General features: G+C 39.8%; 1 protein-coding gene across 3 annotated transcripts; it reads right to left on the bottom strand.

Moving 5' to 3' along the window:
* Positions 1 to 7,626: 7,626 nt before the first annotated feature.
* Positions 7,627 to 23,823, bottom strand: SENP8 (SUMO peptidase family member, NEDD8 specific). 3 transcript variants are annotated; one of them, XM_026017244.1, is made up of 2 exons: positions 23,713 to 23,823; positions 7,627 to 9,360 (listed from the first exon to the last, which is right to left on the bottom strand). In XM_026017244.1, the coding sequence occupies exon 2, from the start codon at positions 9,322 to 9,324 to the stop codon at positions 8,686 to 8,688; it is 639 nt and encodes a 212-aa protein (XP_025873029.1). In that variant the 5' UTR covers positions 9,325 to 9,360; positions 23,713 to 23,823; the 3' UTR covers positions 7,627 to 8,685. The 3 variants fall into 3 exon arrangements, with proteins under 3 accessions (XP_025873029.1, XP_025872960.1, XP_025872876.1); XM_026017175.2 differs by lacking the exon at positions 23,713 to 23,823 and adding an exon at positions 22,604 to 22,750 and having other exon boundaries at positions 7,627 to 9,408; XM_026017091.2 differs by lacking the exon at positions 23,713 to 23,823 and adding an exon at positions 22,604 to 22,750.
* Between the last annotated feature and the right edge of the window lie 4,121 nt (positions 23,824 to 27,944).

Raw genomic sequence — 27,944 nt, 5'->3', positions numbered from 1 at the left:
TGTCTCTGCCCCTCCCTCTCTCTCTCTCTCTCTATCATAAATAAATTAAAATAAAAGGCAAACTTCTCTTAAAAAAAAAAAAAAGGACTGACAAATGCTGCTAATAAATCATATTTCTTTTACTGTGGCTCAACAAAAGTACTTTTTTACTTGAATGCAACCCCAAAGTTTCTAACGTGGGCAACTCCAAACAATTTAATGTATAAGGGTCATTCTCAATACAAAAGCGGCCTCAGCCCCACTTCAAACCATTGTGGGAAGTCCTGAGACTTCAATTTCCCCAAGTGTTTCTTTTTTTTTTTTTTATTTTTATTTATGATAGTCACAGAGAGAGAGAGAGAGGCAGAGATACAGGCAGAGGGAGAAGCAGGCTCCATGCACCGGGAGCCTGATGTGGGATTCGATCCCGGGTCTCCAGGATCGCGCCCTGGGCCAAAGGCAGGCACCAAACCGCTGTGCCACCCAGGGATCCCTCCCCAAGTGTTTCTAAGTCACTTCCCTATCTCCTGGGTCAGACCACGATGCAGCCTGCTTGTCTCCTGTTCCTTTGGCTATTGCTCTCTTGCCCGTGATGTGCTAGTCCTCTTCCCTTATTCCTCTAAATGACCCACCACCAAGATGGTTGGGTGTATCCAAATTACACACGAGGTTTAGAGTTAATGGAAGGCTACAGCAAAAAGCAGAAAACAACTTCAAAGTCAGTGTATACATGACTGCTCATAGAAATGGTAAGCCATTCTCCACTATCTTGGGAAACTTCTCACTGGCCATCTCCAGCAAGCCACTGCCTCCTGCTACGTTTCTGGCAGGCACTCCATCTCAGTTCTTTTCATCAATATCTCTCCATTTCTTTCTTACCTAGGCCTCATTCTCTTTTCCTAGGGCATCCAATGAAAATTCAAATTTCTTTTATTTTATATTTGGAGTAACTATCTTTCTTTATATCCCCCCGACCCACTCAAGCCAAGCCCAGGGAGTTGACTTTTCTCAACAAAAAGGTCCATCTAGTCCATCTATATATTTACCTCAACAAACAATGAAGTCTCTAGAAGTACATTATGCCATATTCCTGAAAACAGAAAGGTTATTCCTTTTGAGAAAATAAAATGTAAAAAACCACTATCACTAAACAAACATTATGGTGGTTAAAAGTACAGGTTTTGGAATCAGTACATCTGCACTTAAACCTCATCAAGTTACTTAACTTGGGCAACAACGCTAAGCCTTAGTTTTCTCATTTCTAAAAGGTAGATAGTATCTACCATACACGTTTGTGGTGATTTTTATTTTTATTTATTTATTTTTAAAGATTTTATTTATTCATGAGAGACACAGGGAGAGGCAGAGACACAGGCAGAGGGAGAAGCAGGCTCCATGCAGGAGTCCGATGCGGGACGCGATCCTGGAATCCCGGCTGGGATGACGCCTTGGGCCAAAGGCAGACACTCAACCACTGAGCCACCCAGGTGTCCCTATGGTGATTTTTAAATGGGAAAATTCATGTCAAATCCTTAGAAGTCCCTGGCATATAGAAAGAGCTCAATAAAAGTTATTACTTTTTAAACTTCAAGAAATAAATTTAAGCCAAGTATAAAATCCAGTGTTGGTAGGGCTACATGGAAATAGGTTTAGGTTTTGTTTTATATATATATATATATATATACACACACACACACACACACACACATTTATGTATATATTGTGTATATATAATGTATATAATATATATATATAATATATTTAAAAATTCAGGTATTTAGAGAGAGAACACCTGTGTGCACAAGCAGGTAAAGGGGCAGAGGGAGGACAGAAGCTCAAGAGGGAGAGAATCACTGGGGGCTTGATCTCATGACTATGAGATCTTGACTTGGACTAAAACCAAGCATTGGGCACCTGACCAACAGAGCCACATGGGTGCTCCTGTATCATATATTTTTAATGGTACTATACATTGATTCTTTTTGAGAACTCTCTGGCTGCCTATATGAAGGCATAGAAATTGCTCATATGCTTTGATGCCCCAATTCTACTCTTAAATTCCTCAAGTAGATAATTTGAAATGAAGTTATTTATGAAGAGTATTTGTAGCACTGCTATTCAGAACAACATTAGAACTAACAAAAAAGCCTAGGAGTCAGGAAATGGCTAAGAAAATCATGACCTATTAACTTGATGTAATCCCATGTTGCCTTTAAGCATAAATAGACAATGATTTAGGGTAGAAATCTGTAAAAAAGCAGAATTAAAACTGCTTACACATGGGGCGCCTGGCTAGCTCAGCCGGCAGAGCATGCAAGTCTTTTTCTCGGGGTCGTGAGTTCAAGCCCAACATTGAGTATACAGCTTACTCAAAAAAAAGAAAAAAAAAAAAAAAAGAAAAGAAAAGAAAAGGAAAGAAGTGCTTACACAGGGATTACAACTATGTAAAATGTGAAAACCTCAAATCAGCAAATAAATCAAAGAGATGCCCATGTTAGAGTTACATGTATCATGAGTTTCTTATTTTCTGTCAGGTTGCTTAAGTTCATCAACCTCCCTCCCCCACGATAGCTTGCTCTTATGCAAGCATGAAATGTTATGCTGATAACATGGCGTTTTGATTCCTGCTGCCATGCCATGGAAAGATGATGGGCTCTTTCTGATAAATTGCTTTTATTTTTTTATTTTTTTAAGATTTTCTTTATTTATTCATGATAGTCACAGAGAGAGAGAGAGAGAGGCAGAGACAGGCAGAGGGAGAAACAGGCTCCATGCACCGGGAGCCCGACGTGGGATTCGATCCCGGGTCTCCAGGATCGCGCCCCGGGCCAAAGGCAGGCGCCAAACCGCTGCGCCACCCAGGGATCCCTAAATTGCTTTTATATTTGCATCTTTTCATTTAGCAAATAACAACCAGTGTCTATGTGCCAGGGACTATTTAAACAGCAGGGATTCAATGATGAATAAATCAGACATGGTCCCTAGCCTTCAGGGCATTTACAGTTCAGTGGGAATAGAGATATAACACCAAAAATTACATATGATTTGGGCACACTGAAAACAAATTAGTCTGTAAGAGATTACATAGGAGATTCTTTGATGAAGAGTGTGGGGGAATTAGAGGGAAAGAAAACATCAGGTGGGAAGGGTTTAAGAGGAGAAAAGAACGGGTAATGTTGGAGGAACTATAAGAAAGTCTGCAAAGGGGCACCTAGGTGGCTCAGTCAGTTAAAGTGCCTGCCTTTGGCTCAAGGTCATGATCCCAGGGTCCTGGGATCCAGCCCTACATCAGGCTTCTTGCTCAGCGGGCAGCCTGATTCTCCCTTTCCCTCTGCGGGTCCATTCCCCGCTTGTGGTATCAAATAAAAAAAATTAAAAATCTTAAAAATAAAAAAAGGTCTGCAGAGTTGGAGCACAGTAAACTAGGGCAAGGGTGGTCTAGCTCATAAAGATGCAGGAAAAGCAGGAAGGAGCCAGATTATGCTGAACTTTAAAATATTGGCAGAATATAAAATAGACTGAGGGACAGAGAGTATGCATGAATACTAAAAGTGTACCCTAGAAGCTATTGTGGCAGTCTGGATGACAGCGGACTGGTTGTGGTGGCATTGATGATGCAGAGAGAAATACACAAATTCAAAGGATATTTAGGTTGTGGAACAAACACAGGAGATTGATAGATGTGGAATGTGTGAGAAAGAGACAAGTCAAGGATGACTCCTAAATTTTTGGCTAGAACTTGGTAGGCAGTGATGTCATTTTTTAACATAGGGAATACTGATAGAGCAGGTTTGATGATGTGGGAAGATGAATTGAGCTTTGGAATTTGCTGGGTTTGAGTTGCTTGTGAAATATCCAAGGGAAGATGCCTAGTAAAAGGATATACAGGTAGAATTTTGGAAGAGTTCAGGAGAGCAGTACAGGTCAGAAGTGCCCAATTCATCATTGGCCTGGGGCATGGCCTAGGAAGTATGTACAGAATGAGGAGAAGAGGGCTTTTGGGACAAAACCCTGAGAATCTTTACCAAGTTGAAAAGAAACTGGCAAATAAGAAAGAGTGGTCAGAGAAGTACTAGGAAAACTAGGCATCACATCAATTAAATGAAGAGTGGTTTGAAAAGGAGGCTTTAATGTTGCTAGGAAGACTAATAAAATAAGAACCAGAAACGATCTTATTAAGCATTTTTTTATACAGTGGTGGAAGCAGAATCTAGATTAAAGTGGTTGAGAAGTGGGAGTGAGGTGAGAAATTGTGACACTTTAGATCTCGCTGTTAAAGGGGGGGGGGACAAAAGGTCAATATCTAGAGGAAGACATGAGATCATGCTTTTATTTATTTTTAAAGATAGAGAGATTTAACACATCTATACATCTAGATGCTGATGGAAAGGAGCCAGCAGAGGGAGTAGATGATGATGATGTGTGTGTGTATGTGTTGTTTGCACAGGGATTAGCCTTTTGCTGAGAGGGTTATTGCAACAGGAGTGAAGAATGCTCAAAAATGGGTACAGATACAGGTAAGTTTATAGATATAGTGTCAGGAAAGTTGAAGGACTTCACGGTAGTCTCTATTTTCTCTGTGAAGTTTCAGAGTACAGGAGGAGGTAAGGGCTTTACAGGTTTGAGGAATGAAGACTGAGGTAACAGGAGTGGAGAGCTGGCATGAGTGGGCTGTTGAAGCACAACCCAGTGAACACCTTTATCTAGCTTGTGTCATGAAGGAAAGGGTTTTCTTCCAAATAGAGGATACTTCATTTGGGTACACAGAGGGAAAAGAGCCATGAAGTAATTTCTTGTTTTTTAACACAAACTGCAGCATCTAAGATTAATTTTGTCCAGATTACTGGTAAATCCTCCCTACTACTGACACCAAAGTTTCCTTTGAAACTCTGACATGTTAGTTTTTCTCTAACTATGCATAAGAAAACTTTGTTTATATGCATTTAGGGCCTCATTTTTCCTTAGAGTAATTTGTCTCATTTTCCCCACTTCTGTACAGAGTGCTCCATCTGTGCTTAGTTTCATTTATATGAAATGAAATTCCTTTAAGTCTTCTCTTTATGAGATTGCTCAGGCTACTGTTCTCATTCTACTTCCCATCTTTCATATATGTGGAATCTGAAAGGAAGTACAATGTAGGGCTTTTAAAATACATCAGATCAGTACATCAATGTCAGGAGCTGATCCAAATATGACCTAATATATAAAACAAAGCCAGTTATTATAGAGATTCTGCTACCTCGCAGTTGACATGACAATTTCTCACTATTGCTTTCTGTGATATATGCCAGCTGAATTTATGAAATTTATAAAGTGAGGTGAGATTATTTAAAATATTCAAGCAAGGAGTTTTGGCCATTTCTGGGAAAAGGAGAAAGGAATAGGTGGAAAGAGTGTGAGGAAGGAGATGGAAACCCTCATGTGACTGAGTTGCTGAGTTAGCTTCTTATTTATGAAGAGAATAATGATACCTGGCAAACCATGACAATTAAATGAGATTATATAATTATAATAATACGTAGTAACATAACGTAACTTGCACATTATAAAGTGATACAAAGATTAGTTGTTGCCACTTAGAATCCTTGAATAGTTTTCTCTTTTGTACATAATAGTATTTATCAGGCCATTTTTACACAGCTATTTTAGTTTGCAATGCAAAACTTGTTGCTGGATTTAAAATGAACTGGGCAGTGAGAAAGAATGGGAATAGGTTTATTTTAGTGTGGCTTTACATATGATACTTAATCCTTATGGTACCTGTTTAAACATACTACTTTGATTTTGCAGATGAGGCTACTCAATCTTAAACCTGCCTGAGGCTTATACATTTATAACACACAGGGCTTGAATTTGATTGATACATTCATGCTCTTTCCCACAGCAACATGTAATTTCTGTATTTTCCCCTTTTCTAAGTGATGGGGGGAAAAATAACCACATGACTGAGAAATTCTACTTTGTCATTTCAATGAAATATGTACTAAAACATATGGTCAATACGGAGATAGTAAAAATTATAGTAAAAATAATAATGTACATATCAGAAATATAATCCACATGTGATTTTTTAAAGTATTCTGATCTGATTAGGGCTAGAGATTACGAAGTTTAATAGCTATCTAGCCAAAGGGGAGAAATACTTAGGATTTGAACAGTATTAAATAGCCCACTGTATACCTAAAACTAATGTAACATTATGTGTCAGCAATACTAAAAAAAAAAAAAAAAAAATCCCACTGACACTTATTTTTATTTTTGATCACCATAGGATGGACAAGTATGAATATACAAATGGAGCAATACATCAGGGTGTTTGAATGCAGGGAGTTCAGTATAGTAATTGCTCAATCCAATTCTGAGAAACCTGCTTTCCTTTTGAATGTTCTGAAGCTGAGTTTTGCAGACTGGATTCTTCTGACTCTAAGAGAAAAGGAAGCACAGTACCACAAAAGAGCTTTTCCCAATTTTGTATCACATATTATCAATGGTGTATGGTCAAGCAAGAGCACAGCTTATGGCTGTTATAGTACCTAGTGAAATACTACAAGTAAACTCTTTTTCAAGTCTGTCATTTTTCTTTTAAAGATTTTGTTTATTCATGAGAGACATAAGAGAGAGAGAGAGAGAGAGAGAGAGAGAGAGAGAGAGATTGAGGCAAGAGGCACAGGCAGAGAGAGAAGCTGGCTCCATGCAGGGAGCCCAATGTGGGACTCGATCTTGGGACTCCAGGATCACGCCCTGGGCCAAAGGCTCGGGCTCAACCCTGAGCCACCCAGAGGTCCCAAGCCTGTCATTTATAATGCTAACACAAATGGCATACTCACAAGTTTTATAGAAGACTAACCTGTGGCACAGTCCAACCATGTTATATATTTAGAAAAGGAGACCTTAGATTTTATTATTTATTTATAAGATTTTACTAGTTCTGTTCAAAAAATAATTTATTTCTGGTGTGACTTTTAGGGAGTTGGGAAAGATTGCTCTCATATGGATTGACCTGTAAGAGGGAGACAAGCTGACATTTAAACAGACATACTTTGTGTTATCAGAAGGACTATTCCCAGAGAGCATTTGAGTCGTTCATAATCTAGACTAGATACCTAAGTCAACAGTTACTGAAATGATATTGCTGTCTTATCTTTATCTACACTCATGGCCTCAGCAATCTATGTCACTCCTCTTGCTGTCCTCCCCTCCCTATTTCACCTCTATGTTTGAATGCCAGTTCCTAATCTTTTCTTTTTCCTGCTCCCGTTTTCATTAGGTCTCTTCTGTATCTAAAACATACGGACTTGAAATGGAAACTTTTTGTAGCTTTCTCAGACTTTCAGTTTTAACTCTAGTTCACTCCGCCTGCTATGTAACCTGTATTACTTACACTGTGTTTTCCCTCCCTGACGAAAAGGAACTGAGTTACTGCCTTTGCGGTTACTGAGTGGTGAGGTTATTTTGGGCCATGAGGGCTGGGGGCAAAGGTAGGCTGGGGAGGGAGGCGAAATAAATTTTGCAGCTGAAACTAATCTTTGGTTTTCAAGTCTCATATACATTGCAATCTAATTTTTGTTAGGAGTAGAATTAATGTGTGTACCCAGCATATCATCTGGTTGTTAATTATTTGAAACTCAGAAAAAAACACAACAATGATTTAGGAGGGATAGCATTTCTTTTTATTCTTGGTTCCGTATTTAAAAAACAACATCGTCTGCATTTTGAATTAAGTGGAAGGGTTGAGAAAGGTCACTTTTTCTGCTTTATAATTGCAAAAACAAACCAACTTTTAGCTTGCAAGTTTTAGCTACAATAATAATCCTGACATCACCATGACATAACTGGAAACAATTTTGCCAGATTATGGATAGAAAGGAAAGGAAAAACTATGACTATCAGAAAGCAGTAATATTTATTAGCAATACAGGTAACCTTGGAAAGTTATCAGCTACAAGTTTTAAAACCACAAAACTTTGGATACAAGGAAGGAGTGTGTGCGTTGCTAACAGAGGAGGTTAAGAAAAGCTGTTATCAATGCAGAGCAGTAAGCCGACCCATTTACTGAGCAAATTAAAAGGTCCAACAGCCATTTATTTTAATGAAGTTACTCAAGATTCCCCTTTTCTTAAAGCAGTCCAGGAATCAGATGGGGGAAGATCATCTTTATCAAGGATCTGCAAAGATTACAAAGATAGCCAGGAAAGCATGGTGAATGGAAGAGATGTCGCAGAAATGAGTAATTGATTCTAATATTTAGATCTTGAATTAGATTAGATCTTGACCTGCTTCTAGCCAGTTGATCTCTTTAAATATGTAGGCTGTAGGCTGTGCAGTAAGTTTTTGCTTCTTCTGTAATGTTCTTCTTGCGTTCCTCTAGATTTCACATATACTTGATTTCTTTAAAGATCGCTGCTTTTCCTTTGGAATAAGGCAATGTGGATAAGGGAGACAAAAAGGGAATTAATTAAACGTTAAGATAGCGTAGTTTTAAGGTTTTGATGCATAACTTCAAGACATTTTCACAGAGCACACTCCTCTCACGTTAGGGTTAAAGTGAAACTTTCCATTTGGATAATGACATTCTTCAGGGAAAAATAAGAACACTAAGCTTCCCTCTACTAGGCATCTTCTTTCAGGCACTGAGACTGCAGCCATCCAATAAATGGGGATGGGCAGAAAGAGAAGACTTCAAAAGTCATAGATATACTTTGATAGCTAATTTTTGGCAAGTCTGGCAATGAGATCTTTCCATTCTCCTCTTTTCTTTGTGATGTATGTAGGAGTGAGTAGCTGCAATAGTGATTCTGGCTGTTGCCTAAAGAAGTTCTGACACAAGGCCTCAGTGTTACAAATCACATACATCCCACAGTCATAGCTGTTTTGTTGAGCAGGGGCTTTCTCTTCAACAAAGGCTAGTTTGTCTCCTTTTCTGCCTAAGAAAGCTTCCAGTTTCTCTGCTACCTGCTTTGCATGGACTGAGTTGCTTCTGCTATGGGAATCGTAATGAAAAAAGCTATTTTTGTCTTGGATATAAACCAACAAACTCCAATGGGTTCCCCCAGCTGCCTCATTGGAATTATCATTGATGGCTAAAAATACAACTCTCTTGTTGGGGAGGTCCAGAGGTTCAAGGAACATGGCAATCTCTGTTTGGTTGCTAGTGCACTTGATGAACTGGGTAACTTCGGGGCTGATGAAGCAGACGTGGTCAGAGCAGTCATGAAACTGACTATTGGCAAAGTATTCAAAGGCAAATCCAATAATATGGTCATTGAGCCAGCTTGGAGGATCCAACAGTGAGACATCTGATTGCCGCAGTAGACTGTCCATGTAACTTAAGACTACAGGGTCCATCTTGTACCGACCAGGGCTAATCAGAAATTCCAGAAGCTGAAGGAGAGGCAGAAGATAATATTTACTGTTGAATATGATACCTGGCTATAAAATGGGAGTAATAAATAGGAGTTACTTTTACAGAGTTTTGGTAAAGATTAAATATAATTGTAAAGTGTTCACCAACAATCCCTGACTAAGAGTAAACATTCAAGAGACCCTAACTAATGTGCTGTATGTTAGTAATTAGTTAGAATAAAACTTTGGAAAATTTTCATGCTAAAACAGTAAGCATGAATTTTTAATTTCCTCTTTAAATACAGAGTTTGGTTAAAATTGTAACAAACATTTACCAAACTTCTTAGCATTAACCATATTATCTGGCCATTTAGTGAATATGCATGATAATAGTGGCAAATTATTTTACAGTAAAGTGAATTTTCAAAGATTGTAAAGAAAAACGTTGCTCATTAACAAAGGAAATAGTTCCCATTTCAACATTAATTTTCAAGAGATAAGATAAAAATATTGCTTCCTCATTCCACAATAGAAAGTGACAGTGATTAGAGTTGTAGTTAAAAAGAACCACAATTTTGAGAACAGAAAATTGAGAGAGTAACACAAATGAAAATCATGCCCTGTTCTGCCCAGCTGTGAGCATGAGTGATGTAATATGTCCTAGGCCATTTCCCATTTTTAACCTCAAGTGGTAAGATAAAGACTATGAAATGTTTATAATCAAAGTTAGAAAATCTTTTGTAAATTGAAAGGTAGTTAGGCACAGGAATCAAGAGACCTGGATGCAGCCCCAGTTCTATCAAAGAATTTAAATGATTTTGTCCTTGCTTTTGTTTTCTGTAAGAAGAGTATGTGTCTGTTTTGCATGCCTCAGTGAGTTGTAGGAAAGGCCAATTAGTTTTACTTGAAGGTATTAAAACAAAATAAAATGTTGTACTATTAGTATTTATATTATTAATTGATATTAGTAATATGATCAGAAAATTTAGATAGTACTCCGTACCAATGAAAGGAAATGAGGTTTGGAAACGAGTATCTATTCATATTATCTTGTCCAAACAAAAGCATGATTAATTTAGAGAACAAGATAAATTATATAGTAAGATTAATACACTCATGACCACCCAAGGTAAGGTGCTTATAACAAAGAAAAGAAGTCTGGTAAATGTGAAAGGTAACATATTTGAGCCTTAGAGAGTTAACAGCTATTCATTACCTGACAGCATTACATCATCACTAAAAATCACAAAGCAATAAACAGTCACATGCAGGTAGAGAGTAGAAAACAAAGCATATTGTAAGAATAATACCATTTCTATGAAAGACTGGGCTAGAATAATCAATTTAATCAATTCTGGCCATTAGACCAAGTAAACTACCACTTGATTACACTAGTAAAATAATAAAATTTTGTGGCACAACCATTTTCCTATACTCAAAACCCTGCAAAACCTATACAAAAAATAAATATACCCCTCAAGAAAAAAAGCCTAAAGTAAATGAGGTAACTAAGAAGCACCAAAGATGGTTTTATGTGCATACAGTATATTGTAAATCTGAACTACTTCAGAAACAATGTAAGACTGTTGATGAGAAAAAAATATACATATTAACATAGATATATAAAAAAGATGGCATGAGTTAAGATTTTCTTAAGAAGAGAGAATAACTTCAGCAGAGACATAAACGAGGGCCAGGAACAAAGTTAACGAGGCATAGAGCACATTTGCTATGGGTGGGCCACAAATTTGGCTGTAAGCTTTTTGGCAGCTAACCAGAGAGCGTTAAGTTAAACATTCACAATGTCCATAAGGTAAAAACAAAGTGACTGCTCAGGAAAGGTAAAAGCATTCTTTGTATTAAGGTTAGACAGTTTTCTTTAAAGAAATTTTCATAAAAGACACAGTATATCATAATGAATAATGTCCCACATATTTTTATAATAGATGAAGCAGTTTCAGAGGATTGTTTTTAATAATGATCCCTCACATCTAGCCTGATGGTAAATGAGTAAACAGCAATCTAGTAAAAGCCAAGTCTATGGAGGCTAGTTACTCAGCTTGCTGATCTCACTTAAGAGTAAATGAATATGAAAAGGGAAGTGCTTGTGCATCAGGCAAGTCTCCCTCAATCTTTCCCCCATGTTTTTAATGAATACTACATAATGGCGAGTGCCAGATTGTACTTCCTGGCAAATACTTGGGAGACCTACTCTCTATGCTGTCAGCTGAAATCAGACCCACATCTTAACAGCCAACCCAACTACAGACAGGAGGTCCCTATCTTGGAGGGAGTGACCGAAGTAGCCAATATTTCCTTCAGAAAAGTTTTAGTGCTTTGATTTTGAAAATACCCAAAACACAGACAATGGGTCGATCAAGGATCTAGCTCTATTCCAAGGATGGAATGATTGCATGATTGCAATGGTTTAACTCCACCAATTCTAAAGCAAATGAAACTAAACTAGCCTTTGGCCAAACCACCGTTAGCCAAGAAATACTCTAAACTTCACATCTGAAAACTTGAGTATTATTTATTATTTTTTTAAAAGCTTTTATTTATTTATTCATGAGAGACACAGGGAGAGGCAGAGACACAGGCAGAGGGAGAAGCAGGCTCCATGCAGGGAGCCCAATGTGGGACTCGATACCAGGACCCCAGGATCACGATCTGAGCCAAAGGCAGATGCTCAACTACTAAGCTACCCAGGCATCCTTGAAGATTTGAATTCTAGACTCAGTTCTGTTACTCACTGGCCATGTAATCATAGATAAGCCACTTAATTTCTTTAGGCCTCAGTATTCTCTTCTGTAAAGTGAGAATATTAATACATCACCTTTATCATATCATAGAGTATTTGTCAATATAAAATGAAGAAACATTGTTAACTAAAATTTTAAAAGATATAAAGTAGTATTTCCAGGGGAACCTGGGTGGCTCAGGCTGTTGGGCATCTGCCTTTGGCTTGGGTCATAGATCACAGGGTCCTGGGATGGAGCCCTGTGTCTGGCTCCCTGCTCAGTGGGGAGCCTGTTTTTCCCTCTCACTGCCACTGCTCCCCCTGCTTGTGTGCTATCAAACAAATAAATAAAATCTTAAAAAAAAAAAAAAAAAAGGTGAGAGAGAGGAAGGGAAATGCCTTTAGAAGGGAGGTCCAGTCTGGCTAGAAATAAAGAATAAGGGTACAGGTGAGGGTTAGAAGATGATTATTAGAAGCTAAATGGTAACAGACTGAAGTCCAGGTGAAAGAGTTTGGAATTTATACTGAGGCAAAGGGAAGCTGTTATGGCAAGGCTGGTGCTTTAGGAAGTTTACTAATTCAACCAGGGTGTATAGGATTAATTGGTAGGGAGAGAAGTTGGAAGAAGAGATCAAGTAGATTTTTATTGAAAGTAAAGGTAAAAAAAAAAAAAAAAAAGAAAGTAAAGGTATAGGAAGAAATGACCTAAATCAGGGGAAATGGTAGTAGAAATGGGGAGGCAAGGAGGAAAAGGTACTTTAGACTGAGATTCAGTTAGGTAAGTGATCAGAGAACAGCAGATAGAGAAGAATTAGGAAATGGTCTGTGGGTTTTAGTTGGGGTGACTCAGGGATGAAGATCCCATTATCAATGGGGTAGAGAAAACGGAGACAGAAAGGGACCTATCAAAAGAACCAAGAACCATCTAGAACCATCCTAGGGATATTTCCTTTCTATATAGTAAGCACTGTGTTTGGCATAGCTAAGGTACAGATGTTTGTCAGATGACTGAAACAAAAAGGAGTCAGAACATACAGATTAGGGAAAACAAGATAAATAAGGCCTCTTAAGATGTTTGTGTTGTCTGTAACATTCCCAGTTCTGCTTTGGTTTTGTGTTTTGTCTGTTCTCCTCTGTTAATAATAAATTCCTTCAGACATAAGACCTATGTACTTGGTCTTGGTGGGTGGTAAGGAAGATTGGAACCTAGGGAGACAATAAGCTCCTCACAGTCTTGTTTGTAAAGTCCTACAAATTATATAGTTCTAGGTTTTGGGGTTAGGAGGCTTTGAAAAGTCCAGGCTCTGATTTTGCCATTTACTATCTATGTGACTCTGGCCAAGCTATTTATTCTTTTGCTAGGCCTCATTTTCCTCATTTGTAAAATGAGGTAATAAAAACACCTGCCTTACAGGGTTGTTACACAAAATAAAAACATGAGTGAAAACAGTCAACATATCATCTGACATACAACAAGTTCTCAAAAGGAGTTTCTTCCCTACTCCCTATTATTTGGGGTGGTATAATGAGACTTAGAAATTTCTTGAAAATAAAGCATGTTATCTTTTTTATAAAGCCACAAAATTATAAAGGACAGATCTAGCAAGTGCATGACTCTGTGCTCTACCTTTGGCATAAGAGTGAATGCTAACTCCAGAGAAAATTGTTCTCTCAACCTCAGAGTGTTAGCAATGATGTTAATGTGTTGTCAGTATACACAAGCCCTGCAATTACAGTTTATGTATCTTCCAACTTCTGTAGCTAAATGAAACTAATACTGAAATCACAGTATAGAACACTTCCTAAACAAAGGCTTAATTTTAACAAAAGGAGACTACTTTTTCATATTAATATTAAAATCCTTAAAATGTATGTTACTTGAGTATTTGTTATAAAAAATAAGGTAATTCCATAGAAGGTAATAAAAACTACCTTAAAGAGAAAATTTACAATTCAATAGGAGTCAACCTGATTACCTGCTGATATAAGTAAGGGAAGAAGCTGCTGGTTCATTAGGAAAAAAACAGTAGGTTACATGTTTGTTCCAATGAACTATGTTCTAAAGGAGTGCTAACAGTACTTTTGGTGATTATGGAAATGTTCCTTACTGGCAAAGTCCAATACAGTAGTTATCTGCCACATGTAGCTACTGAGCACTTGAAATGTGGCCAGTGTGATGGTAGAACTGAATATTTAATTTTAATTAATTTAAACTTAAATTTAAATATCTACATGTGGCTATTCGCTACTATTTTGGACAGCACAGTTCCACAGATTTCAGAAGTATTTCTTTTCTTTTTTTTTTTTTTAAGATTTATTTATTTATGATAGACATAGAGAGAGAGAGAGAGAGAGAGGCAGACACACAGGAGGAGGGAGAAGCAGGCTCCATGCCGGGAGCCCGACGTGGGACTCGATCCCGGGACTCCAGGATTGCACCGTGGGCCAAAGGCAGGCGCTAAACCGCTGAGCCACCCAGGGATCCCCTCAGAAGTATTTCTTGAAAGAAAAAAATAAGGTTATATGGTTAAGTTAGGGAAATGCTGCATACTAAAACTCCTTATTAGAGAGTCATAAGGCATACAAGCATGTTAGAGGCTAGATGTTCTGCAATAAAGAAGTGTAATTTTTCTTGTTCTGATTTTTTCCCAAACTCATTTGACCATGAGACACTTTTTTTTTTTTGTTAAACAGAGTATCTATTGACACCTTATCATCTATGCAGAGAAGTTTGGGATATGCTTGCTGAATTATTGAATAAATGGTATTGAGACAAACTGTTAAACATTTGATAAAAGAAGGAAGTTAGAGCTCTAACTCATATATATATTTTTTAAGATTTTATTTATTTATTCATGAGAGACACAGAAACAGAGAGGCAGAGACACAGGCAGAGAGAGAAGCAGGCTCCATGCAGGGAGCCGGACTCAGGACTTGATCCTGCGTCTCCAGGCTCATGCCTGGACTGAAGGCGGGGCTAAACCGCTGAGCCACCCAGGCTGCCCCTAACTCATATCTTATATCAAATTATACTTTAGGTGGAACAAAATTTAAATGTTAAGAAAGAAAACAAAAATATTAGAAGAAAGTGGGGCTTAATACACTTATGTGACTGGCCAATAAACACATGAAAAGTTACTCAACACTTTACTAGTAATCAAAGGAAATCAAGTTAAATCAAGATTTCATTTTTTACCTATCGAATCAGCAAAGATGAGGAAAATTGATAATAACTAGCATTGCTGTGAGACCATGGGAAAATACGCATTCTCATTGTTTAGAGCAGTATAAACAAATGCAAGCTTTTTGAAGGGTAATTTACCATTACATTCCAATTCTTAAGAAATGTCTACATGTAGGTATTACACTTTCAGAAATTTATCTTCAGGGAAACATTAAGGATGTATACAAAAATTTAACAAGAATATTCATCACTGGAATGTTTATAACTGAAAAAAAAAAAAGAATCTGAAAGTTCAAAAGAGGACTGGTAAATTTAAATAACAAGTTTCCAAACAATGATATTGTCAGCCATTAAACAGTAAAGTTGTAGATACAAATTTATTGACATAGACGTTCATGATATGCTACAAAAAGGAAGTTTATATAAAAATTTGTACCAGAAAAATATACACAAAAATAATCAAGAATGATAGCCATTCAGTTTAAATATTGTTTTAAAAGATAATTAATACTTAATTTTTTTCCTTCTACCTTTTAACACTGTTTTATTTTTTCACTCTCTTTTTATAATGAGCACATAACCAGTAAATACAGCTATTTCCATTCAGGAAAAAAAAAAAAAGATGTGCGCCTCCCACTCTTACATTGACCTAAAATATGCCTGTTTCTTCAACTCAGTGGTCTTACTTCTGTCCCTTGGAAAAAAAAAACCAGAGAAAGTCTAATCTTTCTCCTATAAACTTTCAAACACAAAGATGTAAAATTAATCTGTTTACTAAAATTAGATTATGTCTAACTTCTAATGTATGATTCCATTTGTGATTTCACAAAAAGAATAAAATCCAAGACCAAATGTGCTTTTCATGGCAGCATAAGCAGAAATATTTTCAGGAAGGAAGTTCAAACTTTTTTTTTTGGTTTCAATTTTCCCCTATTAAACGTTTCCTTTTAATGCTAGCCTAAACCATCTAAAGATTTGTATAAAGTGGAATGTAAAAATTACCATCAAGATTTATATATCCCTCTTGAGGGCAGATTTATATATCCCTCTTGAGGGCAGAGATTATCAGATTTTAATCATCCCTGTTTTCTTTAGTGCTTGACAAACTGGAGAAACTTTGGAGAAACTTTAACAAATGTTTTTCCTGAACAAGATACAGAAGTAAAATACATTTTGAAACGCAAAATTGTTATAAACATAGGAAGATTTCTCAATTTTATAAATTATTTATAAATTTGAATAATATTCCTCTGACATCAATATTTTACAAGTAGAGGAATTCAGCTCTCAAAGTAGAAAAAGCGCTTGGTATGATGATGACGCTTGTTAACTCTACTGCCACAAATTCCATTTGGTCCTGCCTTGGGTCAGGGAGCTAAATCAGGTGACTTTTTGGGATTTCTTCTAGAACCAAAATTCTCTATTTACTGCTATTACTAGGTATGGGGCTATCAATGGCTAAGGTGTCATTGACCATGAATATAATTTTATTCTCAATCTACCATTTTTAACTCAAAGGTTCCATTTGTAATTATACCAAATTTTTTTTTCCTACTATAAACCTGATATAAACACCAGTTTTTCCTTAAGCTGTGTTTTGCTCAGAATTTTCTGAGAAATGACTTTATACAACTGCAAAATTTGAAATGCCTGGGGTTGTAAAGACCGTGTGTGTGTGGAGGACAATAGGTTTCAGGAGAGGTCTGAGTAAGATAATATTTATAAAGGAATGGACAGATTTTTATTTTATCATATGCATTAACAAATTAAAGCTAATAAAGTGTGATCAAAATAAAGTTATAATCTGCCTGATTTCATAAAATAACCACTGTGTTCAGTAGTTATATGCAAACACAGTTTGAAAGAGCATGAAAAACTTATTATCTTTTAATCTTATTTGTCCTATACATTTCAAAGCCTGGTAAATCACTTTTTCATAAGAGGTAAATTGTTATTATAAACTCCTAATTAATGGGTTTCAAAAACATGCTTGGCACATAGTAGGGGCTCAATATATATTTAAGGAATGAATAAAAGAAATAATGCATTTATGTTTTACTGTATTGTGTTATTAGGAAAACAGGATCTGAAGTGACCCAATTATACATATAAAACGTTCTGTCTTAGCAATTTGTCTTTAAATGTCAATTAACACAAATATTTGTGAGTTATCTGACCAAATTTGAATTACATATTATTAAGTAGGGCTAAACATTTCCAGCAAGTTTTTATTTTAGCTGCTAACGTAAAGTGCCAAGTTGCTACAACAAATACTAGTGAGAAAATCAGAGCCAACCAAGGCCAGAAATCCCCAAGCTATTGTTTTGAAGGAACTGAATCTACCACACTGAGTATTTTTATTCATTGGCCATAAGGGAAGAGGCCTCCAGTTGTGTGTGTGTGTGTGTTTTTTTTTTTTTTGCCTTGAGTTTTTAAACCTATAATTTAGATGCTCAAAAATAATAATTGTGATTGGGACAATTTTTTTCAGTATGAGGATGATGTTCTAGTGCTTTTATAACACATGAAGGTGGGGAAGGGATAGCCATTTAATCAGAAGCCAAAGAAAGGAAATTTCAGAAAATTTTTTTAAGTACTAAAGATTCTTAAAAAGCTTCATAAATGACAAGTATTCTTGCTGCAGATAGACCCATCTCCCCATTCCCTTAAAAAGGAGACAGATGAAACTCAACCTCTATATATAAATTTTATTCTCAGTCTGTACTGAACCATATCACTACCCAAATGGTCTCCTAAAGATGGACAAAATCAATATAGTCTAGTCATGCTGAAGAAGGTAGTCTTTCAGATAAATTGATTCTGAAAGTTAAGTTTACATTACTTATTTGGGTAATACTTGCACCCCATAGTTTTTAGAATATGTTTAAAAATGCACACAAGTTGGGGACTTGCTGCAATCTGGACAGTAACTTTTGCATATTCTGGTACTGATCAGTTTCTAAATAGATGGGTTATCTGGGCTTTTAGGACTTCCTTTTTGTTTGCTAATGCATTTTACTCTTCCAAGAGGTTTAAGGGATTGACAAGGAGAGAGCAATCTTGACCTTAAGAAGTTGAAATATAGGACTTACAGGTGTAGATGAATTTAACCAAGGAAGGCCTTAGCAGCACCTGGGAACCTATATATGTGGTAAAGCCATTGCCTATGAGAAGTACTAACTTTATCACTTATAATATAAAAGAATGGGTTAGCCTCTAGACCATGTAAACTGCTAACTGACTGCCATACTGGTGTGCACATCTCTGTTGAAAGGTGTGTGATTTAATCCAATCTATGTTTTTTCAGACCACTCAGTCATACTGAGGAAAAAGTAACTTAGCAGATGCTTTAGAGATCACTTTATAGTAAAATTTAGTTAAAAAAAATTTAATTATTTATTGGTCCAGATTCTTCACTCCTACCTTCTCTTTGACAATCTCATTTACACATTACTGGTAGACTAATTTTTCAAACAGAACTCTAGTTACATTATTCTACTCCCAAAATTTTATCATCTCTCCATTATCTACCAAATCAAGTACAAATCGCACCCTGGCATCCAATGATTTCCGGAAAAAGAGCCCCAATGTATCTTTTCCAATGTATTTTCTAGTACTGCTCCTACATATATAATCACACGCTCAGTACTCTTGCAGGCCCAAATTATTAGGTGACAGTACTGACTGCTACCCTTATGGTACAAGAGGAGAATCAAATAGCCAGTGCCTTACTCCCACGGAGGCTGGGAAGTGAACACTCTTCCAGGACCTTCTGAAACACACATCTGATCTGTCATGCTCTTGCTCAAAACCATAGTCACCTTTTTATAAATCTAGGGTCCACGGGCCAGGATGTGGCTAGAATTAAAAGTGCCACAAACTTGGACCGTGAAAAACTGCATCTTGATTTTTAATACTCTCTAGCTGAAATTCAGCATTTCTTCAGTAAGTATAGGCAATAATCCACAGCACTATTAGCAGTCCCTATGTTTTTGTCACCAATAGAAACATGACATTTTCATGTCACTACTGAAGTTGTACAGGTATCTCAAAATATAATTCACACTCATCAGTATTTTGAAATCACATAATTAGACCTACTGCCAGATGTAATTTAATACATAAAGCACACATATAACTACACCAAACAATTGTTTTAATATTTTTAAAACTTTAAATAAATTGATTTTGTTTCTATGTATTTTATTTTACGCATTTAAAAACATTCTGAGATAGGGTCCACTGTCCAGGCTGCCAAAGAAGTTTATGGTGGGAAAAAAAAAAAGGTTATTTTATTTTCATCTTTTTTTTTTTTTTGAGACCTATTAATTGCTTATAGTAGATAATCTAAACACTTTAGCATGGAATTCAAAGCTCCTCATAATCTGTTCACACCCACTTTATCATCTTTATCTCTGCCCCACCCCTACTCTCCATATTAAGCCCTAGTCATACCACACAACAGTAACTCTCTCTTATCTGGAGGCAGATAGACAGGTTTCTGGATTAGCCCTAGTTAATAGACAGTAGCCATGCACTGGCTTTGGCTTTGCCTTATAGAGACCTCTCTGCCTGCCAAGTGAATTGTTCTTTTAAAAGGTCTGTTTTCCCTAATAGTATGAGATCTTAACAGGGCTATATCTTAACTGTTTTTATATCTCATTCCTAACTTAAATGATTTCTGAGTAACAAAGACAGATTCTCAATTGGCAAGGCACTGTATACTAGGGGGAGTAAAATTAAGTCTTTGAATCTCAAATTGACTTGGCTCTTTTCGGGGACAGAAATAAAGTTGCCCTTGATTGAGCACTAAAGGTCGGATCTCTAGCTGTGGATGCTAGGGAAAAGGAAGGAGAGCCCTGAGGTGGACATCATTAAGATTGAGGGATGGCACCTGCTGAAGGCAAAGGCAGAAATGACGCCTTTCCCATTTCCCAGAGCAGTTATCCAACACTTCCATCACTCTGCTCAAGCTTCTCATTCCATCCCCAACTCTCTCATCGAATGACTCTCATCTTAATGTTAGAGACAAGGTCACCAACTTCCCTTCCTCCCTCCCTGTCTTCTTTTCATCCTTCCTTCCCTCTCTCCCATCCTTTCCTCTAGATGTTCTCAAACCACAGCACATCTCAGGAGCTTTAAAAAATACTGATGCCTGGGCTCTAACCCCTGAATTTGTTTAATTGGAGCAGCAGCACTGGTTTTATTTTTTAAGAAACCCCAAACCAACTTCTCAGGTTATCCTAACAGGCACACAAGGCGGAGTTCCACGAGTGCGCTTGATGCTATAGTCTCCTTCCTCCACGAATTGTCTACCTCTGGGTTCCATTGTACACTTTTACGCCTAAGTCTTCCTATCTTTATTTATTTTTAAATATTTTATTTATTTATTAATGAGACACACACACAGAGTGAGAGAGAGAGAGAGAGAGAGAGAGAGAGAGGTAGAGACACAGGCAGAGGGAGAAGCAGGCTCCATGCAGGGAGCCCGACGCGGGACTCGATCCCAGGTCTCCAGGGTCACGCCCTGGGCTGAAGGCTGCACTTAAACCGCTGAGCCATCCAGGGATCCCCAGGCTCCCCATCTTTAAAGAGAACAATGTCTCGGCCCACATCCTCGCCCCTCCTCACTCATCCTCAAAAATGATGCTTCTTTAAAGGGTAATCTACGCCTATGACCTTGACCAACTATATCCTACTTTACCTTCTCACTCATACTCTACCTTTTCAATCCTACTCTACCTTCTCACTCCTACTCTACCTTTTCACTTGTACTCTACCTTTTCAATCCTACTCTACCTTCTCACTTCTACTCTACCTTTTCAATCCTACTCCAACTTTTCACTGTACTCTACCTTTTCAATCCTACTCTACCTTCTCACTCCTACTCTACCTTTTCAATCCTACTCTACCTTTTCACTAGTACTCTAACTTTTCACTCCTACTCTACCTTTTCACTAGTACTCTACCTTTTCAATCCTACTCCAACTTTTCACTTGTACTCTACCTTTTCAATCCTACTCTACCTTCTCACTCCTACTCTACCTTTTCAATCCTACTTCAACTTTTCAATCCTACTCTACCTTTTCACTGGTACTCTATCTTTTCTTTTCTTTTTACTCTATCTTTTCACTCATACTCTACCTTTTCAATCCTACTCTACCTTCTCACTCCTACTCTACCTTTTCAATCCTACTCCAACTTTTCACTCGTACTCTACCTTTTCAATCCTACTCTACCTTTTCACTCCTACTCTACCTTTTCACTAGTACTCTAGCTTTTCAATCCTACTCTACCTTTTCACTGGTACTCTATCTTTTCACTCGTACTCTACCTTTTCAATCCTACTCTACCTTCTCACTCCTACTCTACCTTTTCACTAGTACTCTACCTTTTCAATCCTACTCTACCTTCTCACTCCTACTCTACCTTCTCACTAGTACTCTACCTTTTCAATCCTACTCCAACTTTTCACTCGTACTCTGCCTTTTCAATCCTACTCTACCTTCTCACTCCTACTCTACCTTTTCAATCCTACTCTACCTTCTCACTCTACCTTTTCACTAGTACTCTAACTTTTCAATCCTACTCTACCTTTTCACTGGTACTCTATCTTTTCACTCGTACTCTGCCTTTTCAATCCTACTCTACCTTCTCACTCCTACTCTACCTTTTCACTCGTGCTCTACCTTTTCATTCCTACTCTACCTTTTCATTCCTACTCTACCTTTTCACTCGTACTCTACCTTTTCATTCCTACTCTACCTTTTCACTCCTACGGCCAATACTGTCCTATGCTTCTGCACTCGTCATTCTGCTTCCATCTCCTCTCCTCTTTCTCGACCGGCTGCTGCTCACCACCACCTCGCCTTTTAACCCGTTAGGACTGACTCAACGGTCACCTGGGGAGGGTTTCTCCCGGTCCTTCCACCCAATCAGGAGCCCCTCTTGGATGTTCAGAGGGTCCTACGCTTCTTTTTTTTTTTTTTTTGGTTATATTTTTACTTTATTACTACTGCGGACTCTCCCAACGTCTCCCACGCTAACACAGCACTTCAGGGAGCTGAAACTGTTTGATTTGCTCCTGACTTCCAGGAGCCTAAAGCACTAGCGGGCAGTCGGAGAAGCCCGAGGAATGAATGGAAAAGTGAGACTAGGAAACGGAGGTCGGGGGCGGGGAAACGCGAGGGGGAGAGGGCGTGTGCGAAGGGGCGGGGGCTAAAGGGGGCGGGGTGGAGAGCCCAGCGCCACCACTGGGGAAGGGGACACGGAGCGCTAAGTCCCCGGGGGGGGCCGGAAAGCGGCTCCCTGCTGGGACAGACCGCCGACCCGACCGAAGAGGGGAGGCGGCTTCTTACCTGCCTCGGGCCTCACCACCCCAGCCAGCCTTCAGGCACCTCGGTGCTGGCCGGAAAGCGAGAGCTACAGTCGCAAACCCAGAGTTTTCTACCCCGACCTTGCGACATTCCTCTCCAGTGGAGGGAGAATCTGAGGCACGGTTCCGAGCTCTGCCGTAAGGTGAGGAAGAGGCGTGTGGGCGGGGCCGCCCGGGGCGGACGGACGGGCCCGGGGCGTGGCCGCGCAGGCGCCTGCGGTCCCCTCTGGCGGCGTCACGTGCGGGGGCCGGGCCGGCGGGCGGCCGGCTCGGGCGGGCGGGAGGGGGCGTGGGAGGTGAGTGCGCGCGCGCCTGCTCGTCTGCAGCCGAGTCGCGCGGGGCGGGGCCGCGTGCGCGGGGTCGGGGGCGCGCGGGCCCGAGCGGACCGGGGACGCGGCGGCGGTTGGCGGTGGCAGCCGAGCGCCGCAAGGACTGAGAGAGGCGGCGGCGGCTGAGGCGGCTGAGGCGGCGGCCCGACGCGTGCTCTCCGGGCGGGGTGCGGCGGGGGATGCGCCTGCCCGGGCCGGGCGGAGTCTCTCTGACAGGGCGGGGGATGCGCGGCGGCTGCCGTCCCGGCCCCTGAGGCTGCTGGGCCCACCCTCCGGAACCCGGCGACCCTCGGCGGCTCGAGCCTCCGCCGTCGCGGGCGGCCTGACCTCGCGGCCGCGGGCGGGGGCGGCTCCTGGCGAAGAGGAGGGGGCCGTGGCGGCCACCGCGGCGGAGCCCGAGGTAAGACCCGCCCCGGCCGCCCCGCGGCCCGGCCCTGCCCTGCCCGGCCCGGCCCACGTCTCGCTGTCGCTCCCGGGCTCCTGCGGGGCCGCCCCGCCCCGCCCCAGCGGAGACGCCCCGCGAGCGGGTCCCGGGGAGACCCCACCCCTCGTGTCTGGGATTGGCCAGACCCCGTGCCGGCCCGCGGGCCCCCCTGCCTGCCCCGGCGCAGCCCCTCGGACGCCCCTCGGAGCCGCTCGGGGCTCGGCTCGGGCCTCCCGTCGGCCGCCCCCGAGCGCCCCCCGGCTGCGGACCTCTCCCTCGGGGTCGCCCCGCGTGCGCCCTGCCCACCGCCGCGGCCTTCCCTGGGGCGGACCCTCTTACCTTTCTCTTCTCTTTGGTCGCAAGGGTTTGCCGTTACATCCTGAAGGGGACGTTTGCGTGATCTGGTGCCTTCGGACCCACCGACACGCGCGGGGCTGGCGGATCCAGTGTGGCGGCTGAGGAGGGAGGGGAGCCCGGGGCGGAGGCTGTGCGCGCTGATGGAAGGTCACACAGCCTGCTTCTCACCCCGTCCCTTCTGCAGGACGTGTGACATGTAGGGACCTCTCCAGGCCTTGGGTCCATCACCCTGAGGGAGGTGACCGTGTCCCCGTGTAACATCGTTTACTTCGCCTCCCTGTAGATTTCTACACATTTTGGATTTGTTTGTTTATTTGTTTATTTATTTATTTTATCTATCCATCTATCTTTTTGAATGATACCAGGGAATTTTTTTTTTGTTGTTGTTTGTGTGTGTGTGTTTTTTTAACGTGTCGGTTTTGAATTTGCCGGAAAAATAAGTTAAATAAGTTTCGCTTTCCTAAATCTTTGAAGGCTTTTAATGTTAGCGTAGTAATAAGTTGCTGCTGCTGCTGCTGCTGCTGTCGCTGTCGCTGTCTTGCTTTTTCTAAGGAGCAGGTCCAGTTATCCGGCGGTGTTTTGCCGGGTCTCGCTACCAACAGGCGTCTGTCTCAGCAGCAGTGGACTAGTAGGATTTCTGTTTGTGGGAAGTTGAACTCCTGAGTTGCCAAGAGGGAAATGTCGTGCTGCACTAAATGATCAAGTACCTGGTTTTCAAGTTGGTGTAGGGATGAAGTGTATATATATGTATATATATATACACACACACACTGTGATATTTTTGTAGTGAGCACTTGTAAAATTTTCATTTTGTATGTGCGAAGATGAGGAGGGAGAACATCATACTGAAATTATAGGTGATCACTAGACGCAGTACGAAAGTTGAGAGGGTTAAAAGGGTATGCAGTAAAAAGTTTGTCTTTCCCCCATATCCTCCAACCACCCATTTTTCACTCTTGATGAGCAACCTCTATTTCCATCTTTATGTGGGGAATATCCTTCCTGTGATATCTCTTAGCATTTACGAACCTCTACATTCTTAAATATGTTTATATCCTTAAAGTGCACCACTAATACTTGTAAACTGTGCACTCTGTAGCCCCCCCCCCCCCCCGCCCCAACTTAATAATAGATCCTAGAGATCATACAACAACAGTACATATGGAAATGCTTCGTTTATGGACTGGGTAGTATTCTCTTTTTATTATCTTGAGATTATTTTTATTCTTTGCTTTCACAAACAATGCTATATGCTTTTCTTTGAAATATATTAGCTCCTTTTTTAAGATTTTATTTTTATTTTTAATTATTTTAAATATTTTTATTTATTTATTCATGAGAGACAGAGAGAGAGAGAGGCAGAGACACAGGCTGAGGGAGAGGCAGGCTTCATGCAGGGAGCCCGATGTGGGACTCCATCCAAGGACCCCGGGATCACGCCCTGGGCTGAAGGCAGACACTAGACCGCTGAGCCACCCGGGCGTCCCTGTATTAGCTGTTATAGTATGTCTTAAGTAATTATCAGGATTTTAAATTTCCTGACTCTTTTGTACGGACCTTACAAAAAAGGATATAACTAAAGTTCTCAGTGAACCTCTGAGTTTCCATGGAGTGACTAGCTTTGATGGTGATTATAATATTAAATAAGTTATTGAAAGATATAAAGTAGGAACTGAAATGATCAGATTTGCATTTTTTTAAAAGGTCACTGTGGCTGTATTGAGGACGGCGGATTAAAGGGTAGTTGAAGACCCTTTAGGGGCAGGAGTATCAGGCAAATGATGATAGTGGGTCTGGATTTGGGACCTGGTGATTTTGTTGGATTTGGGATTAGGGAGAAGGTTCATAGAAGACTTAGGTTTCTAGCTTGTGCCTTTCACTGAAGTGGAAATTGATATCAGGGAGGAATGGGATTTTTATTTTTAGTTTTGTCAAGAAAGAAGAATTTAATTTGTGAAGTTGGATTTGGGTGATTATGCTTCTGTCAGATCTTGATGGCCAGGAGGCAGCTGGATTTGTGGCTTAAGTTCTTTAACCTCGGGATGGTAGTAATAGATTTTCGGGTCAAAAGGTATAAATGAGAGGACAAAAGATCACAGGACAGAAATCCAACATTTACAGTGTAGGTAGAGTTGAATGTCTAAAACTAGTAAATGAAGTGAGTAAATTCTTTAAAAAATCGTAATATAGTTTAAGTATCAGTAGTGAGGTTCACTCTCTAACATGTGATTTAAGTTTTTCCCTTAGTTAACGTTAGTGGTATATAGTTTTATGAAGGAAAGGGAATAAACATAAAAAAATTTTTTTAAAGTAAAACCTCAGTAAAAATTAGTACTATAAACCCGTCTTTTCTAATCATTTGGATTTTACTATTGTAGAGAACTTTGTTCAGTCTTCAGTGTTTGTGGATAAGTGCAGGATGTTTGAAAATATGATTGCGAAGAATATTAAGTTTCTTAATTTGCATTGTTTTTTTTTTTAAGTTGTATTAACTTAGTTTAAAATAAAATAAATATTAGTCAAAAAATTTCGGGTCATGTTTTATTTGTTTTTTATTTTTTAAATTTTATTTTATTCATGAGAGACACACAGAGAGAGGCAGAGACACAGGCAGAGGGAGAAGCAGGCTCCCTACGGGGAGCCCAGTGTGGGACTTGATCCTGGGATTCCGAGATCATGCCCTGGGCTGAAGGCAGACACTCAGCCTCTGAGCCACCTAGGCATCCCTGGGTCATGTTTTAAAATCTAACATCGACTTTGTGTATTCCTAAGTCTAGAGCTGTTGTATAGATCTCTCACCTTTACTCCAGGCCCTTCTGAATCACTGCTAATGGACATCTCCACTTGGATACACGTTTCTCAAGCACTTCTACCTTGTACAAAATAAAAACTCTGCTTCTCTTCTTCCAAAAAGGAGGGGGTAGAGGGAGACAAACTGCAACAAAAATTTTGTTCTTGATTTCCTATCTTGCTGAATGGCAGGTACCGCTCAGGTCTCCAGAAGTCTTCAGGAACCTGTGAATCATCCTCTACTCCTTACCTTACTACCAATATCACTAAATCCTGAACATTTCTCCCTCATGATATTTCAGATAACTTCTGATTTCTATTTTTGTTGTTTCGACTTTATTTTAATCCAGAATGTCTGTTGTGCTTCTGTAATGCTTTGTAAGGGGTCTTGTTGCTTTCTCTTTTCTGCCTCTTCTTTTGCCTTACCCTCTAGTTCATTCTCTGTACTGCTACCAGATTAGGTGTTCTAAAATGATCTTTTAGTTAGGCTCTTTCATTTGCAAAGAAGAGACTCAGGTTACAGTAAGTAGTAGAGTGCTTTTTGAAAGGAAACGTGCACAAGGGAACCTAGAAAAAGTTAACTTGATCTCAAGAAGAGCAGAAGTTTAATAAAACCAGAAGCAGGAAAAGACAGATTTCACTCTAGTATTCTATTGTTAACTTGTCTTAGCTACTCTTGCTGTTTCTCCTTGGCTTATTTTTTTCTCTACTCTAGTTTTTCCTCCTCTGTCTCCCAGTTTCCATTTATTCCTAATTTCTGCCTCCTTGTAACTACTGTGTCACTCCTATGCCAACGTTTTGCCCCCTGGATGCTGTCGTTTTAACTTGAGCTCCTGTTTGCTAACTTCTTCCTTCTCCCTGGGATTTTCTGGTTTGAATTCCTAAGAAACAATCTTTTTGGCTCAGCTCTGTTTTCTCATGGGCTGCTAGCAAGTCTTTGTACGTGGGTCATGTGACCACTACTGGCCATTTAGTGTTGGCCATGTGTTTATTTGTGCATGTGGGTGTGGGGCAGGATCATAACGGTGAAAAGCATGGGGCAGTGTGCAGGGTAATTTCTCACAAAATGGGATTGCAAGCATGGCCGACACTGGAATTGACATTTGTAGTAAATTACAAATCTGATTATGTCCTTTGCTATTGAAAGATCTTTAATGCTTTCTCATTTCTTTCAGGATAAAGCTTAACTGTAGCATGGCATGTATGTGAGATTCTTCATGACCTGTTACTTCTCTAGGCTTTCCTCCCTTGCTCTCTTTAAATTCTTTGATCCACCCTTATTGAACTTAGGCTTCTGCTCAGATAAGGTGCTTTTTTCCCCCTTGTCTTTGCATCTCTGTTCCTTTCCTGTCTTTCCTGTCTCCCATTCTTTGCATGGCTGATTCCTATCTGACCTTCAGGACTCAGTTCAGTTATATCTTCAG

This window comes from Vulpes vulpes, chromosome 15 (genome assembly GCF_048418805.1).
Source record: "Vulpes vulpes isolate BD-2025 chromosome 15, VulVul3, whole genome shotgun sequence".
Lineage (NCBI taxonomy): Eukaryota > Metazoa > Chordata > Mammalia > Carnivora > Canidae > Vulpes > Vulpes vulpes.
Note: the sequence above shows the minus strand (reverse complement) of the source record. Positions and strands in the feature narration are given on the sequence as shown.

Bases quoted from the DNA above. Each gene is read 5' to 3' on its own strand.
- SENP8 (XM_026017244.1), bottom strand. From the start codon at position 9,324: ATGGACCCTGTAGTCTTAAGTTACATGGACAGTCTACTGCGGCAATCA.